The following is a 20,027-nucleotide window of genomic DNA, read 5'->3' as shown; positions in this document are numbered from 1 at the left end:
TTATACTTTTTCTTTTTTCGCATTTGCAAATGGGCCAAAAATATTTTTAAATGATTCTTGGCTAAAAAAATGAAGAAGAAAAATGTAGAAAAGCTTGTGCTGAAGTTTCTTGCCGGATTGCTTGAGGATGAGGCTGGCTTGCTTGAGGTTGAGGCTGGCTTGCTGGCTTGATTGAGGTTGAGGCTGGCTTGCTTGAGGATGAGGCTGGCTTGCTGGATTGCTTGAGGTTGAGGCTGGCTTGCTTTTCCCCTTGGGGAAATGGCAGGGTTTCAGTGGATGGCTAGCTGGGGTTCGAAAGGCACTAAGGACAATTAAATCCTTTCTACGTGTAATGATGCTCTTGCCACTTGCTGCATATTGTTTGTAACATCATGTCATGGACTGGACTAGATTAGATTTTTTTTTGTTAAACAAATTATTTTTTTGGTTAAAATATGTACATCTACTACAGGGTAGCAAGTATACCTAAATTACTTGTATGTCGCTTGATTGTACTATTTGCTTTTCAGATTATTGTTAATTGTTAAGCTTTATGAATCCCTGCACTGACAAACAACATTGATGGAACCGTCTGCACATTAAGTGTACTAGCAAGCTTAGATTAAATTAATAACGACAACATTAAACATTTGATCCCCAGCCTTCTGGGTGTGTTGAAGTGTCCTTGAGCAAAACACCTAACCCCAATTGCTCCCGATGAGGTGATTAGTTCCTTGCATGGCTGCCTTTCGCTGTTGGTGTGTGTATGTATGTATGTGTGTGTGTGTGTGTGTGTGTTTGTGAATGGGTGAATGTAAGGCGATCTATTGATCTAGCCTGTCTTGACATTGGCTGTCTTAAAGTTACATTAAGTAATTTGGATGTGTTTGCTTTGATCACTGTCCCTGGAAAATCCTATTGCTTCACCCGTGCTGTTTGTTGCCAAGAATAAGCAGCTTAGCTATAATAGTGAGGAACCGTTACAGTTATAGTTTTGCTCAACTGTCAAAGATTAGGCGACATGCATATCGTGTGACTGTCGCTGTCACAGATCTATGGATGTTAACCACTTTTTGTGTTCTTAATGAATGTGCTCGTTCGTCAGCTTACACTGTATCCTTGTCCATATTGTCTCCAGTTCTGGGGCCTTTTCAACTGTGTGACAGTGTTGAAGTGACGTGCTGTGGAGGAAATTTGATGGGCTTTTGTACATATCTCCTTATTATTAAAACTATTTCAATGGATTTAAAAAAGATTTTAAAAATAGTGATAGTGATATGTAAATACAGACTTCAGATGTAAATCTGCCTTCAAAAATAGCTTTTCATTCTGAAAGTTCCTTCTGTTTCTTATAAAACATGCATTTTTAAAGGGGCCCAACAGGGATACTCATCCCACTGCCTACCCAGCTGCACAGTAAGAGCCATGGAACTTTTAATGATCTCATTAAATCGGGGCTTTATTTTAAAGTCTTATCCGACAGCAGCAGGCCTATCAATAAATCAGAGTACTTGTTACTGCCCAGTCTGGAGTGAAGGCTTCAACCTGTTGACCAACATGTACCACCTCAGTCGGTGCCTGGGGTGCCCACTGGGTTTCAGCTGCCCGGCAGGGTGAATGTACGTGGTGCCACCATTTCTTTTGTTCTAAGAATGCAGTAAATGTTCCTTATATGTATATACAGGATGTCCTGTTTTAAGATGTCCCTTTTACATGGTAATGTCACAGGAAATATAAAAAAGTTTTAGAACATTATTCAGTTTTGTTATGCCAGGTAAGTGAAGAAAAATTGAAATGAAAATAAATTGGCGAGAGCGAGACTCATTCATATTCGTTTTGTCAGGAAAGTTAGCAGTGTTCTATTTTATATTTTTAAAAGATCGTGATCGATAAGACAAAAAGACAACGTCCGGGATCGTCGGCCGTGAGTTTGTATGCGACATTACCGGAACGTTTTCCTCAGTGACTCGACAGAATTTGTTTGGAGCGGTAATTACGAGATGGTCTAAGGAACATTCTCCTCGTATTATCTCAGGACCAAACGGAAATAGAGCCGGAATGTTCCCCATCGCTCATGCAGCGTTCATATTAGCTGGGTATGCCACAGAGATCTGGGAACCATGGCACATCTAATGACTCCATACTGGCTCTCCTGCGAACGCACCTCTCTGTCTGATGTGGCCTCTTGTGGAGCTGTCTAATTAGGCCTCATCAGTATATATTATGGCTGAAAGTGTCCTGCCTGCTTCCCTCTTCCTCATTACCACACAGGAGACTGTCACACCACTCGTCCTGAGGGGCTACAGGCAGCAGTTCACACACACACACACACACACACGCGCACACATACACACACAGATCGATGTACTGAATGTTGAGCGTATGTAATATTCACATATATTTTCTCTCTCTAATTTTCTGTCATTAGCTGTTATTCACAGATCAATAATTAGTCTCCAGATTTCACGCTGGGGCAGCCCAACGGTTGCCGTGTAGTCAAATGGAGTGTTTTCCGCAACGTTGAAAGGAATGTGGGAGAAGAAAAATGATAATAGGCCAGACAAATACGATTTTAATTGTCCACCAGGGGGATAGCATCTGATGCTGCATGTGTTTCATTTGAGAGTTATTAGAACTTGGCAACAGAAAAATGCCCAAGTCCAGAGTGATAAAAACAACAGGCTTCTTATCCCGGGGAAGAAAAGTAATTGACTTTGAGAGCGAGATAAAGTGTAGCCAGGGGCCGCCTCCACCTTGCTCCCGGAACAGGAGGGAAAACCAACGCGCTTCCATCGCTCATCAAAGCGGAAACCAATAAAAGGGAAAGATGAGAAAATTCCACGGCCTCTTTTAGCGCCAATCAGTCAAAGATAATGAAACACATATTTCAGACTGAGGAGGAACCCGCTCTGCATCCGGGCATCGTCCTCAGCAGAACTCGCTCGCTTTGGGCTTCCCGCACGGCTTCGCCAAGATGGCTTCCTGCAAAACCAACCAGAACCCCGCTGTGTACGCTTGAGAGGGAGATGGAGAGATTTTGGCAGCCAGGCTGTTCCCAGCTCAGGAAAGAAGGCGTGGTCATGCCCTCCTGCACATTCCCTGGGCTTTAAAGGACTGTTCTGAGATCTGCCCAAGGGCCAGAGTGGAAGGATCTTTGGAGTAAAACATGTTTACTCCCGGGTGGAATAAATCAATGCACAACCTGTGAAAGTGAAGATGAATGAATGAATGAAACATTGTATTTACAGTATAGCACTTTTCCAGATGCTCAGAGTGCTTTACAGTGATCAGGGGAAACGCACCTCAGCTACCACCGATGTGTAGCATCCACCTGGATGATGCACGGCAGCCATTTTGTGCCAGAACGCTCACCGCACATCAGCTGAGGTGGAGAAGGAGAGAACTGTTTTTCAGCCAATTAAATCGGGGGATGATTAAGTGGCAGGTTGACAGAACCAGGTTGGGAATTTAGCCAGGACACCAGGGAACCCTCCTACTTTTTGCAAAGAGTGTCATGGGATCTTTAATGACCATAGTGAGTCACGACCTCAGTTTAACGTCTCATCTGAAAGACAACATCTCCTACAGCACAGTGTCATTGGGGATTTTTCAACCAGAGGGAAGATCGCCCCCTGCTGTCCCACCAACACCACTTCCGGCAGCAACTTAATTTTCCCTGGAGGTCTCCCAACCAAGCCCACACTTGCTTTGCCTCAGCTATTAAGCAGGAGCAGGGTGCATGGTGATATGGCTGCTGGTTAAAGATCTGTCAGCCTCTATCTTTTTGACAGAGCCAGGTTGTGTTTTTGCACTGGGGCCCAGTGTAACCCAGATGTCTGTGCTTCTGTTTATTTATTTCAGAGTAAAAGTGCTAGGAATGTGATTCAGATATTGACTTTGATAGATTCAGGAAGGCGTTGGACATCACTGGAGGTTTTTAGGTAAATGGTGGTCCTGACTGTCCTCTTGGATGAACCACACTGTTAAAACTATACATTATTTTATTATTTTTTTTAATCAGAAAAGTCTGCCTGCCTCAGCTCAGCACAGGTAAGGTTGGAGACAGAGGTAGTGCTGGGAAAGAAAGACGGATGAGACTCTCCGATCCCGGACAGATTGCAGCATGAGATGTCTTTGTCAGCCCTCTAGTGTACAAGTAACAGTCATGAACTCCATCAGGGAAACTGATTTTGAGCAACCCAGAGTAGCAGCGCTCACGGTGTGTGTGTGCATGTGTGTGTGTTTGTGTGCGTGTGCGCGTCCCTCACACTCTGTTGATCCTCCATGTTTGCACGTGGCTTCCCTCCGGTGCCCGGGGGTTCTGGTCGTGTTGAGCTTTGTGCTCTAATGTTTTTCTTCAGTCCGTGTCTGGTCTGAATGATCTTATCTGGAACAGCAAATCCAATGTCACAGGTATTCTCGCCTTTCCGGGTCATATTGTTCCAGGATGGCCAGGGACATCTTTTTCAGTGTCTGTTGTCTATAAATAGGTTGTGTTCACTGTTGTACTAGGCAGAACATCTTTTTTTAGGATTCTAGTGCCAGTACTGGCTCTCCCTATGTTTATGTATGGTTTCTTAGGTGTGTGCAAGATGTAAAAGTCATGGAGTTGCCCCTATGCAGCATGTTTGCATGTGCAAGGCCACTTATCTCAATGTAGCCACAGGAGCTGAAGATGGCTTTCTCACTTTTCATCCTGTGGAACCGATGGGGGCCTTTATCTGGCACCTCCTTGAAAGGGCTTGTAGCAGCCAATAATGTAATAACTGCCAATAACGTAATAACTGCCAATAACGTAATAAATTTCCCCGTTCTTAATGTAATAAAAGCCGATAATGTAATAACTGACCAATAATGTAATAAAATCTCTGAACCAATAACGTAATAACTTTCTGCATATAACGTAATAAGTTATTACATTATTGGCTACAGTAATAAAAGCCGATAATGTAATAACTGACCAATAATGTAATACATTTTCTGAGCCAATAACGTAATAACTTTTCGCATATAATGTAATAAGTTATTACATTATTGGCTGGTTATTACATTATTAGCTGGGTTTTCAAATAAATCATAAAAAATGTAATAACAGGAGCCGATAATGTAATAATATACTTATATCGCTTTAAGTTTTATTTATTGCCTATAAAGTGTCACACTTCTATGACACTTATCCTTGCTTCCTCTTTCAAATAGCTGCTCAAAAACCTGACCACACGCTGTAGCAGCCAATAATGTAATAACTACCGTTAATGTAATAACTGCCAATAACGTAATACATTTTTCCGTTCTTAATGTAATAAAAGCCGATAATGTAATAACTGACCAATAATGTAATAAAATCTCTGAACCAATAACGTAATAACTTTTTGCACATAATGTAATAAGTTATTAGATTATTGACTGGTTATTACATTATTAGCTGGGTTAAAATAAATCATAAAAAGTGTAATAATAGGAGCCGATAATGTAATAATATGCTTGTATGACTATGTATAAGTTTTATTTATTATCAAGTGTCAAACTTCCATAACACTTAGGCCTACCCTTACTGTTGCTTCTTTCAAATAACTGCTCAAAAACCAGGCCAATCCTGACCCCTGAATCTTAGTCCTAACTCTGAGAAAACACACACACGCACACCTACTCTCTCTCTCTCTCTAAGAATTAATTGTTTGTGTAACTTGATGGTTAGACTTATCTCCAGCCCTGCCTTATCCTTTGCCATTTGAGTACCAAATTAAGTGGGAGCACACATGTTTGCAAACACACACAATTACTCTTATATTGTATAATATGAAATCTATACCGCTTTGAAGATGCTGTGTTCTCAAATAAAAAAGACCACCACTTCTTTCCATGAAAAATATAATCTTTAATCAAGTGTATTTAAATAACTTCTTCAACCAAACTGGCACTATTATCCCTTGTGCTCAACTTTCAACCTCTTAATGCTAAATTCTAAACTGTAAAATATAGTATATAACATGACCTACAAAGATAACTTTGGTAACACATCTTTCAGTTTTATCATAATAATAAAGGATGGTTTACCATCCCTTTTTTAAAGAACTAAACATTCTCTTGACACACATTACATTTGACAAAATGGAGGTAAAGTTAAATCTCAAATCTCAAATGAAAAGTAACTTCCACTCATTTACAAATATAAAAAAAGAACTTGAGAGAATCAAAATGAAATTATCTGCTGGCAGAAAAAAACAAAAAAAAACAAAACACCAACAAAAAAATGATCATTAATTCTTCCAGTAGATGTCCTTAACTTTGTACTGTCCGAAGGCTATGTGACTGAGCAGAATCCAGGCTTTCATCCATCGTTTGTCCTTACTAAATAACTCTTTTATACGTGTGCTGAGACCACTGCTGCGTCCAGCAGCCTTGTATAGCTTCATAACACTAATGGAACAGTCATTCTCCTTGTCCAGTTCCAAACTCTCTGCAAGTGCCTCTCTTATGTACAGGTTGGGATGATATGGTCTAGATAGTTCACCGAATAAGAGTGAGACTCTATTGAATGTCCCCAGCATTGACATATCTAGATTGAGAGAGAACTCAATAATTTTTGACAATATTTCTGATGGTAGGTACTGAGCTCCAGGCTCATTGCCAGGATCCACTACCATGTCAACCAAAGGGTTAGCCATAGACTGAACTTCAGGGTTAGCCAGAGGCCCAGGTTCAGGGTGAGTCAGAGGGCCAGGTTCAGGGTCAGGAGGAAGATAAGGTTCAAGGTCAACCCGAAGTCCAGGTTCAGGGTCAGCCAGAATGCCAGGTGCAGGGTCAGCCAGAGGGCTAGGTTGAGGGTCAACTCCAGTAGGTATCTTAACTGGTTTTCTGAAAGACAGTCTTTGTCTCTCTGCCTCCTGAATGGCCTGAATGTAAGAAAAAATTGGTCCATCTAAACTTACATAATGTTCCCCGTGTCCCTCAGCAATATGGCCAAGAACCAAAAGAGGCAAGCTTTCACAATAAAAACCAGATGGTGAGATAACAGAGGTTGCATCCAAACCAAGAGTTGACACAACAAGAAACTGAACATTGAATATCTGGGAAGCTCTTTGAAGAGTTATGTGGTCACCATATGTACCATGTTGTGCCATCCTCTGTAAATAATCCCCCCATGTCCCTTCCACATACTCAGAAAGTGGCGTCCCATCCACTCCATGCGGGTGAAATGTTAGATCAGCCACAATTTCTTCTCGCAATGTTGATACAGAACGGAATATTCCAAGGGTGGCCAATTGGTCAGCAATAGCAGCAAATTGGCAACTGCCATCTGGAATCGGGTCTAAACGAATGTTCAGGTTTGATGATTCAAAAGACTCCAGTCTTTCCTCATGTGTGTAAGGAATTAGCAGGTGGGTTTTCTGAACTGTTTTGGGCTGAGACTTTGGGCGCTGCTTTTCCTCCAGTCTTGTGACACTGGTCACATCAGACACTGAAAACCACTTTTGTGTTGGAGTGGGGCTATTGGGCATACGGAACTGAACCTTATATTTGTACAACTTTAGGTTTCTTTTCACAACTAAACCTGGTAATACAAAATGCCTTTGTGAAACTCTACGATTACCGCTCTTCACCCTGACCAACACATTGTCATTTACCCTATACATAGAGGGTGGATGACTTCCAGACAAAGTCATTCGTCTTGTGCAGCGTTGTGTTGCCTTGCGTGCCCTTCTCCTAATCTTCATTCGGTTATCCTCAAACAAAAGCCTATGCTTTTGGGTGGGCAGTGTTTTGTGGGTTGGGAGACAGTGTTCTTCATGAACTTGAGCTGGGGAACAGGTTAACCGATTGGACAGTCTATGACTTTTTCTTCCATAGTACACCTGAAAAGGAGACATCCAACTCAAAACCTCCTTTGGGTCTTCATTCATTATCCTGGCATAAATTGGCAAATGCTTGACCCAGCTGACTCCTCCTTGTTGATAGTTGACTAGGTCATACATAATCTTTTTCCTCAGTACACGGTGGCTCCTCTCCACTTTACCCTGGCTCTGGGGATGATATGGCGAGCTCTGAATTATTTTCACCTGAAGGGACTCCATGAGTTTTCGTACTGCACCTTTGAATTCCTTTCCTTGATCATGCTGTAAAATCTTCGGTGGACCATGCTCAGTGTAAATGTCCTCAAGATGTTTGGCAATCTCAATGCTGTATTTACTCTTCAATGGTCTTAGCCATATGTATCTGCTAAATACATCTAATATGGTCAGGATGTACCTGTATGTGGCTCGGTCATGCTTAACTCTCCATTTCCCCATGTCAAGAAGGTCAATCTGGTGGCGATCTTGAACTGCTTTGGCTTTAATGGATTTTGGAATGGGTTTGTTTCCAAATGTCGCCTTATGCAGATGGTAGCATCTTGACCTGTCCAATGTGTCTTGCACACTAGCTCGACTGATGCCAGAGTATTCTTCTCTAAGGTGTATGTTCACCTTTCTTGCACCGGAGCCTTTTGTTTCATCAAGTACCCTGTTCACAAGTGCAGGGATAGTTGACGTCTTGGCTACCAATTTTCCAGCAAATGTAATTGCCTGGCCATCCTCACTGAGGGCGTAAAGTTGCCTATTCCGCCACAGTTGAACAAGAGCAGCACGCTGGCTCCTTGTTCTCTGTGCTACGGGGACATTAAATTCCCCCTTGAGTGCCTTGAGTATCACATCATAAGTCTCATCTGACATTGCTCTCTGTCCATGTCCTGTGCATACCCAAATGATACAGGGCAGGAGAAAGATTGTTTGCAGTAGTCTCATTGTTCCAGATCTGTCACATACATTAAATGGTGTTAAATAGTAAGCTTTATCTTTTTTATCATTACTGTGGTTCAGTAGTGTCAAACCCTGGTCCTGAAAAACTACAGAAGGTGCAGGCCCTTAGTCTAATCACACGTGAGTACTATGGGTTTTAAGAGACATTCAAGTTTGTATGGAAGTGTGACACTTTATAGCCAATAAATAAAACTTAAAGCGATATAAGTATATTATTACATCATCGGCTCCTGTTATTACATTTTTAATGATTTTTAAAAAACCCAGCTAATGTAATAACCAGCCAATAATGTAATAACTTATTACATTATATGCAAAAAGTTATTACGTTATTGGTTCAGAAAATGTATTACATTATTGGTCAGTTATTACATTATCGGCTTTTATTACTGTAGCCAATAATGTAATAACTTATTACATTATATGCAAAAAGTTATTACCTTATTGGTTCAGAAAATGTATTACATTATTGGTCAGTTATTACATTATCGGCTTTTATTACATTAAGAACGGAAAAATTTATTACGTTATTGGCAGTTATTACGTTATTGGCAGTTATTACATTATTGGCTGCTACAGGGCTCTCTACTAAGGAACGGACTCTAACTTGGAAGCCTTGCAGAGTCACTGCTTCTCTAGCTGAGAAAATCTATGTAGCTGATTGACAGGCGGACTTTGCCATTAACCCCAGCACACTGAAATGTAGCTCAGTTTTATCTGAATCAGAGAATATAATCACTTTGTCTGTCTCAAAGATTACTGGGCCTTATAGCAGCTGCAGTGGTAGTACTGCCTATCAGGTTGCTTTCTGTCAGGACCTACACTGGCTTGTCTTGACGATAGACCCTCCTCTCCTGAGTTGGGGTGTGGAGTATGAGGGAGACGTAGCCAAAGGCCAGATTCACATTGATGCTTTAGAAATGTGTACTGTGTAACCGGAGTGCAGTCTATGGGTCCTACTGATCTTTACATTCAAAATATGAAATTACAAATACCTTTCAGCACCTTGAGTTAAGCTGCACTGAAGCTTAAATCTTGTTTATATGTCAACATTAACGATTGATCACGCTCGTATTTAAGATGGCATTGCCCTAAGCGTCCATTTAAAATTCAATCCTGAAAAAGTTTTATGTATTTATTTATTTAGTTTTATAAGTGTCGAATACCTGTTAGCAGCATTGCTAGAGCTACTGTCATGTTTACAGGTGGAGTGAAAACACTTTTTCCAGTGTGTGAGATCTTGTGTGTGAGATATGGCAAAGATACTCACCCACAAGCTGGGCCAGTAGATTGGATATTGTATGTTCACGGCCAGGGCTATGACTATTACCTGATTACCCGGAGGTCTGTCAGGACACAATGGCTTCATCATATCAGGTGCAAGGTGGGTTTAAGTTGGCTTCTGAAGCATCACTTCCTATAAACGATGCACCAGGCGTGCACAGGTTCCATCCAGTTGGTGCTAGCTCTGCTGTATTACTGTGTGGCCGGTATTGGGAAAAATTACCCATCGGAGGACATCGGATTGCTTCATGTACTACAGCTGCAGAGCTCTTTTTGCAGTTGTAATTCAAGAAGCACAACTGGCAATTTGGTGTTGGGGAGAAAATAAAAGGAGGGAGTATTTTCTCCCGACTTTTTCAAGGTTTGGTTGCAGCAGATACCACGCGTTAAACGGTGAATAGGAGGCGAAATTGCAAACTGTTTCATCTTTTTTTCCGAGAAGAGCAATGGACGGCTTTAAAATAAAAAGAGTAGATAGCTCCACTCTGTGAAATCATAATTTGATACGATGTTCCATACGTTTAACACAGTTTGTGTTCCTTCTCTCACGTCTTAAATGGAACCATTTCTCTGGAATTTTCACTCAGGTTACACAAATGAGGTGGGAGATGGACCGCATCAAAAGCATTCAAAACGTGTCACTCAATCGATGGCCTACATTATTGCTTTAAAGATGTAGTCACTCGGTTGGATTGATATTCTACCTCTCTATTGATTTTGTTCCTGCTAACACATTCTGATTCCATCTGGAGCCATCGCCATTAGTGCCCTTTATCGGTGCCTTTGTGCGGTTATGACTGGTAGACGCGGTTGGCAGGTCTTTCTGAATCAGATGGGAGTTTCAGTGTTTTAAAGCGCATGACGTAGCTACTGATCTCAGCCCCAACGTTCAGTTTCTCTGTGACGGTCTGTCTCAAACGCTGCATGGGACGCATTGTGTGTCACTTTGCATGGTAAAGTTCACGCCGTCCACCTACAGTTGAATGCAAATGTTTTGGGGCAGGAAGACAATTGTTGTTTTGGCTCTGTACTCCAACATGCTAAATTTAAAACAAAACAATGGATATGTTAGGGTATTTACATCCATATTGGGTGATCCATGTCGGAATTACGGTCTAAAGCCTATTTGTAAGTACTGCGCTTGTTGAAGCCAATCCAACTGTGGTCGGATTTGATCAGAGACTGTGGTGTTCACTCATGCTGTGATCCTTTCAGATTTGGTACATAAGACTGCCATTGAGTGCCATTTTGTTGATGAAAGCCATGTGTTTGAATGGGTGGCGGTAAGGCATTAAGGTTAGAGAACTGGGCTTGTACCTGCCAGCTTGCAGGTTCAATTCCCAGGTGGAGCACTGCTGTTGGACCCTCAAGCAAGGTATTTAACTGAGTTTTTTCAGCAAATATAGGGCTGTGTAAACTGATTGAATGTACAAAGAATTTAATCAATGTAAGTCTATGGGATATAGTGTCTGTAAAATGCTAACATGTAGCTGGGCTTCTGTCTGCCTTTTTAACCAGTAGTAGTGCTTAACTACTTGTGAAGTTAGGCACAAACACTCCTGGGCTGTAATTACCAATCTGCCCATGACTTAAATTGTGCTTCTTTCCCCAGTAAGTGGGTGTGACCAGAAAAGCACTTAGAGAAGTTACTGTGAAAAGTTTTCATTGTAGTTTTGCTTGTTTGTCTTTCTCACTTTAGTTTATTATTTTTGCCTGGAACCTGTGAGAGGAAACAACAAAGATGAGCATTTCTTTGTTTATTTGTTTAAACTCTTGCTCACATGTGAAAAATGGACATTTTTACAAAAAAATGATTGTAGCTACTGATTTTGATTATCCAAGGGACTGAAGTGCCATCTGACAAAGGATTAGTATGATAAATAAATAAATAAATAAGTCATTCTATTCGGTGACAATGATGACTGTTTTGTAAACTTTTCTGTTCTTGGTTTTTCCTGTTTTGTTTTGTTTAGTTTTTTCCCCCAGTAAGTCTGTGCTATAAAAGAGAAGCTGGGGAGAGCAGTGATGTAGGGACAATGCGCTCGTTACGCACTCAAATCCTGGGCAGAAACAACCCTCCCTGCCTTCCCTGGGTGCACATTCCCACCAAAAGCCAATTTGTGCCGAGAGATTCCCCGGGGTGCCGGAGTCTGTGCCTTCTGGCAGTCAGAGACAGGGAGGCGAGCGGGAGAACCAGACAGGGGTCCGGCCGCATTCGGCTCCCAGCATTTAAAATCGCACGCCAACGTTGGCCGGCGCCTCCTTTTTTAAGTTTTTGGGGATTTTGTTGTTTCTGTGTTTTGTCTGATTATATTGTCTTTTTATATTGTCCTTCTTTACAATAGATCATCGTAAGGACACTGATGTCAAGCTTATTTTAAACTAACTGATGATTAACTAACTTAAATGGTACCTGGGAATAATGGTGATAATATCAGGGACAACCTCAGGAGAATGACGTACGGAGCATTTGTTTCCCTTTTTAGAGCTGTCTACATGGTGCGTGGTTTGTCTGTGTAAACATTTTCCCTGGGGTACATTTCCAAATTTGTATCACTTTATTCCTGGAAATATGTCAGTTACAAGTGCTTTCTCGAATTGAAGCTGACAGTCTGCACTCTAACCTCATATTCATTGTTTTATTTCAAATGCAATGTGATGGAGTGCAGAGCCAAAACAACTAAAACTGGGACAATGTACCAATATCGTGTGTGCGTGCGTGTGTGTGTGTGTGTAGGTGTGTATGTGTGTGTGTGTGTGTGTGTGTGTGTAGGTGTGTGTGTGTGTGTGTGTGTGTGTAGGTGTGTATGTGTGTGTGTGTGTGTGTGTTTGTGTGTGTGTTCAGAGAGACAGTAGGGAAGGGACCAGGGACTGCAGAGGAGGGGGGTGTGGGGCAGGTTGCAGTGGACACACGCTAGCTCACCCCCAGCCTGTTTCTCATTTCCACAGTCGGTGTTATGGAGGGGACCCGCAGTTTAATTAGCCACCTCTACGCAGCGGCGGAAAGAGAACCCCGTAAAAGCTTGCAAGCGAGAGAGAGCGCCCTGTAGCCACGTGTAATTCATTTTACTGCCAAGCCAATGTGTAAATCAATGGAGAAATCTTCTTTATTCCCTCGTAACTTCAGACTGCCATTCGCATAATGTCAGGACCACGAGTGTTCGGTGTGCGCCAGCGCTAGGTCTTTTTTTTGTTTTTTGTTTTTTTTTTTTTCAATCGTGTCACAAACATCTGTTTGTGGTAATGACCCATCTAAAATCGCAGCGCAACACATGTAATTAAATGGCTCGTTCTATTCAGTTTAGATGAGCCAATTTCGGTGGCTGCATAAAAAAAAATACCAAATTGCTATGTAAAATATCGAGCAGTCCGCAGGCCACAGAATAACTTAGATCAGAGAATTTTGTTTTTCTTTTTTCATTTTTATACCATCTGGCTCTTGGATGCGTAGTCCAAACTCATTTCAACAGACTACACTGTTTGTGTGTTTTTCTGTTTGTTTTTTCATCTTTTTAAAATAATAATGTGCAATATTTAACCTAAGTATACAGGCTTTTACACCCCACCCACTTGTAAAACAAACAAGCGCAATATATAAATAAATAATGTATTTTAACAGTCAAGTGTAAAATAAGAATGATATCTGTGGACCGCTGCAGCCCCTGCAGCTGATTGGTCACCTGCAGCAGAGGTGAAACCTGCGGCCAGTGGCCTGTAGGTGGCGGGTGACAGACGCTCTTGTGGAGAGGGGGAGTTACAGCAGTTTTCTCTGCAGAGTTTGTTCCTGGATGTACAGTCAAAGAACTGAGGAGGTGTCAGGTTCTGCACAAGACCCTCGCTGGCTGAGAATCACTCAGATGATTAAAAAAACAAAAAAATGTTTGGGAAGGGTGGGTGTGTGGGGGAGGAGGTTCAGTGACACTTTGGCTGCTGTTTATCCTCCCAATTTATCCCGCTGATTCTCTGGCCAGCACACACTAGTCCACATTAACATCTTAATGGGAAAGAGTGTTAAAGCACATCTTTACCGCCGCCTGGACAAGAGCGAATTAGGTGTCAGAAGCATCTCTGCTCGCTGTAATTGAATATGCCTCGGTGGAAAGGGAAATCTGAAGTTTTTGAAAAAAGAATATATACTGAGGGAAATAAAATAAAGCCGTTTGGATTTCCGACTAACGTTTTGGTTGCGTTTCAGCGGGTGGCACCGTGGCCTCGTAGGCTGGGCCAAGATTTAATGCCCTTGATGAGGAGGGATGGCTGGAATTAGGAGGGATGGCCTCCCTCTCCTCTTCGCCCACCCACCGTGTGATTATTCCCATAGCCATTAGCCTGACCTGACGATGTGCGCTGTGGATCTCCCACAGACGACGCTTCGCCTGTGTTTTTTTGGGTACAGGAAGACTGTGGGTGACTGCTGTTGGAGACGCCAAATGTACAGCACATCAGGAGCAAAGCATCTCCCCTTTGTTTAGGCTCCATCCCCCCTTTTCCTTTTGTCCTTTTTCCTTAATTGAACATTTCTTTCTGTGTCCTTAAATCTGTAAACCTGATGCTGCTAACTTATACAGCGCCAGTGTAGTACAGAATAATGGTTAAGTGGACTGGGCTTGCAGCTCCCAAGGTTTAGGTTTGATTCACAGATGAGACACTGCCTGCAGGCAGGGTACTTCATTGAATACCTGGCTGTATGAGTGAATTGCATGTAGAATGACATAAGCTGTTCAAATCATTCTGAATAGTGAAATCTGCTAAATGCCCACAATGTAAATGTTATAAAGACCGTATCTTTTTTCTCTCTCTCTCATCATTTTCTCCTTTTCTCCAAAGGCATTTAATTTCAGTGCAGAGCTGAGAGATGCGGTATCGATGAACATTTTAGCTCCTCTGTGTACTGAAGAAGTGTCCTTTCTCCCAGCCCTGCAGAGCTGCCATTAACTTCGGTTGTCATGAATCCCCGCGCTTGATCAATACGCCTCCAAATATTAGAAAGGGTTTTTCGGGCTTTAATGCCCTGCCCTGTTCTTCTCCAACAGAGGTATAAATCTCTCTTAGAAATGGACTTGGATTCACTCCTTTAGTCTAGTGGGTGAAATGTATTTCTTAAGCTGTGACTAGAGACAGCTGAGGCAGAGGCCGGATTTATTTGGCGGAGTCCCGTGCAGTCGGGAAGCTCGAACCCCGGAACCGTCAGCCGCCGCTTCACAAATCATGGACGCGTTGGAATATTTTACTGTTTCGTGTGCCGTTCTGTTTAAATTGTGGGGCAGGCCCCGTGCATCACTTTAATGGACCTGTCAGGGACCATTTAGCAAAACTACATTTTATTTATTTGGTTTTATTTTTGGGCAGGGTAATGGGGGAGGGAGGGGGACCTATTAATGAGGGCTACACATTGTACCTGTTTACAGTGCAACATGTAAGAATATGCAATACAGGACAATACTAAACAGTGTGTACTATAGTATATTTTTGGTTGTATTTCACACCAATATGTATCACCGAGTATTTGAACAGTGCATTGAAGAAATGCTCCCCTCAAGGAGGAGAAAGTTCTCTTCAGAGCACTACAAGTCTCGTTAAGGGTGGTGGCCACAGCCAGGCACTGATACATGCGGACAGTGACAAAGCCCCTTTCACCTCCGTTAATGACATCCGGGGTGAATTATGTGTTCTAATTTTAATTACTCATTTGTCTTCGGCTCGACATTTCCTTCCTTGATTGAGGTACCTGTCAGACTTCCTTTTTTAAAATTTTCAGTATTTATCTTGAAAGGTCAAGGCTATTTGGTCCACGGAAGAGCAAATGGACTGAAAGCTGTGCAGCATATGTTATGTTTGGTATGCGGCGAGGGCCAGAACACTCTGCTCTGTACCCTTATGTGTGAGGCGGGTTAAATGAGGTGAGAGCGCGGCTCGTGTGAGGTGAGCTTAGGGTTTCTCATAAAGTGAGTGTCACACCTTGGTGATGGAGTGCTTTGTGAAAAGCGCTGAAGAACTTTACAGGTAGGCAATTGCACTGCCAACAGGACACAACTGAATCACCTTTTTTAGTACGGTGTTTTCATACTGTATGCTTGATTTTGCAAAATGTACTTTGGAATTGCTGGAATTTGTGGCTTTTGGGTTTGGCAAAATGCACACTTCTGTTTGCTTAAAAGAGACCGCTCTCAGCTCTAAGCTGTAATTTACTGTACAGCTAAGGAACTGGTGTGGTAATGTTCTCTTCGTGTCCTTGTTATCAATTTTACATTTTACTTCAATGAAACTGGCATTCGAAAATAATGTACAGAGTGCTTTATGGGCAAAAAAGCTTATTATATTTATTATTATTATTATTATTATTATTATTATTGAAGGAACCGCAGAAAATCTTGCTGACTGACTCAGAGTCCGCAGAGAATGACCTGTTCTGTTGTATTTTCAAAACTGACTTGAATGGTCTTTTCACTGATAATTATGGCTGTTCTGCCCATCTACTCTCCCTTTATACAGTATGCTCACTGGGGTTTTCTGACCACAGCATCTTTTGTGTCTTTGATTTTGTCCCACAGATTCTCGAGCGGGTGAAGGAGTACCGGGGCAGATGGATCATGCGGTCATCGGAGGGGTCGTGGCGGTGGTCGTGTTCGCCATGCTGTGTCTGCTCATAATTTTGGGACGGTACTTTGCGAGACACAAAGGTAAACATTGCCACAGAGGTCCCCAAAGGCTCCGTCAGGCCCTGGTTCTGGAATCTTTGGTAGCTTCTGCAGATATTTGTATGCATATGCCGAAATATGTTGTATGCTAATAAAAACGTACTCTTTTCCCATAATTCCTCCCGATGACATAATACCAGTTTTCACCGCAGTCCGCCAGATTACCTCTTGGGTTTAATGCCATTCCCTGATGGCAAGCCCGTGTCCTACAGTAAAACCTATTTCCTATGAATAAACCTGCTGCTGCTGATTTAAACTGCGTTTCCATTGTCACAACATGGATAGTATTTTTTTTCTTTTTTTATAGCTCGAGGCTTGGTTCCAATTTCGCTCGTTTGACGTAGGATATTGCCTTTTATTATATGGGCTGAGATTGATTTTGCAGAAGCTTATGGGATATTGGAAATGAGAAATCCTTTGAGCAAAAGACCCTGACAGAGGATGAGCCTATCATGGCTTGGTGTGGTGACTCAGGGGTGTGAGCAATCCCAGATGAGTCACTTCCTTTCTCTGTCCTCATGAGCTGCCCTATAAAGAGAAGAGATTAGTTTGGGGTCAGTTCTCAACTGCATTCCAGTAGATGCAGTCATAAAATATTTACACATAATCAGCTGGGATGAATTGAATCAATAATAACAGTCAGAGCTAACTAAAACAATGAGCTCCTTTAGTCTGATTAAATTAAATCAAGAACTTTATTTTCTGAATGCGTCAAAGTTATTAAGAAACTTGGCTGTGCACCACATCAGGAGCTTACAGGGTGATAGTCTGCAGTTTCAATTCAATTAATTTGAATTGCTTAAATTCATCATTTGTGAACGTTGCCCGAAATATTGGTGTCGACTGCACAGGAGAATATTGTGCATTGTTTTTTTGTGTTATATGTGTACTGTGATACATTGTAATATCTCTTTTAATGTTCACATTCTTTCATTAATCTCTTATGTACAAATACGTATTTGTTTTGGATTCAAATACTTTTCTACGCTTTACTGATCTTGTGTAGTGTATTGGAACCAATGAAATACTCTCAAAAAATGCAAACCTCGCCTTCTGGTCATATTGGCAGGCTCAGTTACACCAGGCAAGATCAACAGAGCACAGAAAAGTATTTGAATCCAAAACAAATACGTATTTGACCCAGGTCTGCTTATGTAGCATCAAAGACTTTCTCTTCTTCTTCTTCTTCTTCTTCATTATATTGTTGTGAGGTGTTTGTTATTTTCCCCTTCAAAGGTACTTACTTCACCCACGAAGCCAAAGGGGCAGATGATGCAGCAGACGCCGACACAGCCATCATCAACGCCGAGGGCGGCCACAACAACTCGGACGAGAAGAAGGAGTACTACATCTAACCTTGCGTGAGCCTGCAGGCGTGTCCTGCCGGGCAAGGGGCTGTTTTCTGGGGTGGGGCAGGGTGGGCGGGGACGGGGTTTTTTGGGGAGGGAGACTTAGGAGGGTGTGGAGTCTAACCTGTGCAGCTGAAGTAGAGATGAGGCTTGTGACTGAAGGGAAGGGGAAGGGGTTGGGTGGGGTGTGTTCGGGGGCAGGGGGCGCCGGGAGAGCAAAGTCGTTGTTGGCAGATATCATTATAGAGAGCTTCACCATTCGATAGATTTTAAACTGCTGGTACCAGTTCTGTTTAGTTAAACCATTTGCAGAAAATTCTGTGCCTTGTATAGTTTTTTTTTTTCTTCTTCTTTCTTTTCATATATTTATTTTCACTGCATCTCCACCTCTCACAGACATCTTCACCTTCCCCATCGCCATGCTGTTGGCTTTCCTGTGAGGTAAAATTTAACTGTGCCTCAGCCCAAACCTCCCCCCTATCCCCCCATTCCCCCATTCCTTACTCCTTCCCAATGAATAACACAACTTCTCTCTGAACCTTCACAAAAATCACAAAAATAACTATTTTCCCTCTGTACTGTGAGCAGGTCTGGTCACTATTTCTGTTCCGGGAAAGGTTTAACTGCTTTCTGAATGCTTTAGTGAATATCATTATCAATATGGAAAGGAAAAGCAATCTCTATCACTGAAATTATTTTGCATTTTTCTATCAGTTGTCTAAACAGAGTAGAGGAGATCCTACACTTGTAGATTGTAGATCCCCAGCTTTGTTCTGGATAGTCTGTTTCAAATAGTTCTTCAGTCAACTCCTGTGTCAGGGAAGACATGGCAGCACGTAGTGTCTGTGAAGTTGACACCACCTTAAAGAAACGACTACAAACAGAGCTAACAAATTTACCCATTCACATTTTAGATACGCTGGGGTTCTCTGTTACATATATGTATCACATAATCCGCACACATATACACACGCACACACGCACACATTTATTTGTGTCAGATAGGGCTTGTGAGCAAAAAGACTTGCACACTTTCATTCCATTCATAAATATTCCTCTTTACACTACATGTACACTTGGTAAATGGTAGACTCGCTCAAAATTGTGCTTTGATTTAAGGAACTTTGGATTGCCAAAACACTGCGCAAATCTAACAGCACAGGTTCACACATAGTGTATAGGCTACACTAAAACATATGAAGGATGGCGTTTTATTGAACTCCTCACTTCAAAGAATCTACAGATTTTATGATACTTGAATATATTCAGCATGATAAAGAACTTAAAAAGGCTTCAAAGCCTTTATTCATTCTCAGAAGTAGTTTGAGTTTAATTTAGTCTTTTTATCTTAAATTATATAACGTGAGTCATTTTGAGAGGAATGTGTTTTCAGACACAAGCGATAGGTTATTTTATATAGTTTATTTTTTAAAGTGCTAGTTTTAAGGAATTTGTTTTTTCTTATAATTCTTTGACAGCAAAAACACTACAGAATATACACCTTTACATATTGTACATTGTTACAACATATAATCAGCCATCATTCAAACTTGTGAAAGGGAGATATAAGTGTGTGGTAAAAGTAGTAAATATTATCTACTCGCATGCATTACGTTCCAGTATTTCACTTCTGCAGCTGATATCTGATAACAAAGTATACCCATAAATTTGTAACATCTTACAGCCCTTAAATTTTGAAGTGCAGATTCACTAAGGGAAAAAAACCTCAACAAATTGTTGCCTCTATTCAGGCACAGACATCTTGAAATTTAACCCCTGGGCTTGAAATAGACTTTCTAAAGTTCCAGGTAAAACTTAATAAATCTTGTTGGCAAATCCATTTCCCAGATTTAGCATTTCTCATCTTAATAGTGTGCGTGGTACGGACATATGTATGCATGGAGCCACTATGCCCATGG

At 41.7% G+C, this 20,027-nt stretch overlaps 1 protein-coding gene across 2 annotated transcripts in view; it reads left to right on the top strand.

Annotated features, from left to right (window-relative positions):
• The window catches only part of cadm1b (cell adhesion molecule 1b), a 285,857-nt gene extending 267,692 nt beyond the window's left edge, over positions 1–18,165 (top strand). For both annotated transcript variants that reach the window (XM_035386152.1, XM_035386150.1), the window contains 2 exons: positions 16,613–16,741; positions 17,996–18,165. In XM_035386152.1, the coding sequence (XP_035242043.1) occupies positions 16,613–16,741; positions 17,996–18,114 (248 nt within the window). In that variant the 3' untranslated portion in view covers positions 18,115–18,165. The remainder of the gene's footprint in view (positions 1–16,612; positions 16,742–17,995) is intronic.
• Positions 18,166–20,027: the final 1,862 nt, after the last annotated feature.

The sequence above is a fragment of the Anguilla anguilla genome, chromosome 12 (genome assembly GCF_013347855.1).
Source record: "Anguilla anguilla isolate fAngAng1 chromosome 12, fAngAng1.pri, whole genome shotgun sequence".
Lineage (NCBI taxonomy): Eukaryota > Metazoa > Chordata > Actinopteri > Anguilliformes > Anguillidae > Anguilla > Anguilla anguilla.
This window is presented reverse-complemented; position numbering and strand designations above follow the sequence as displayed.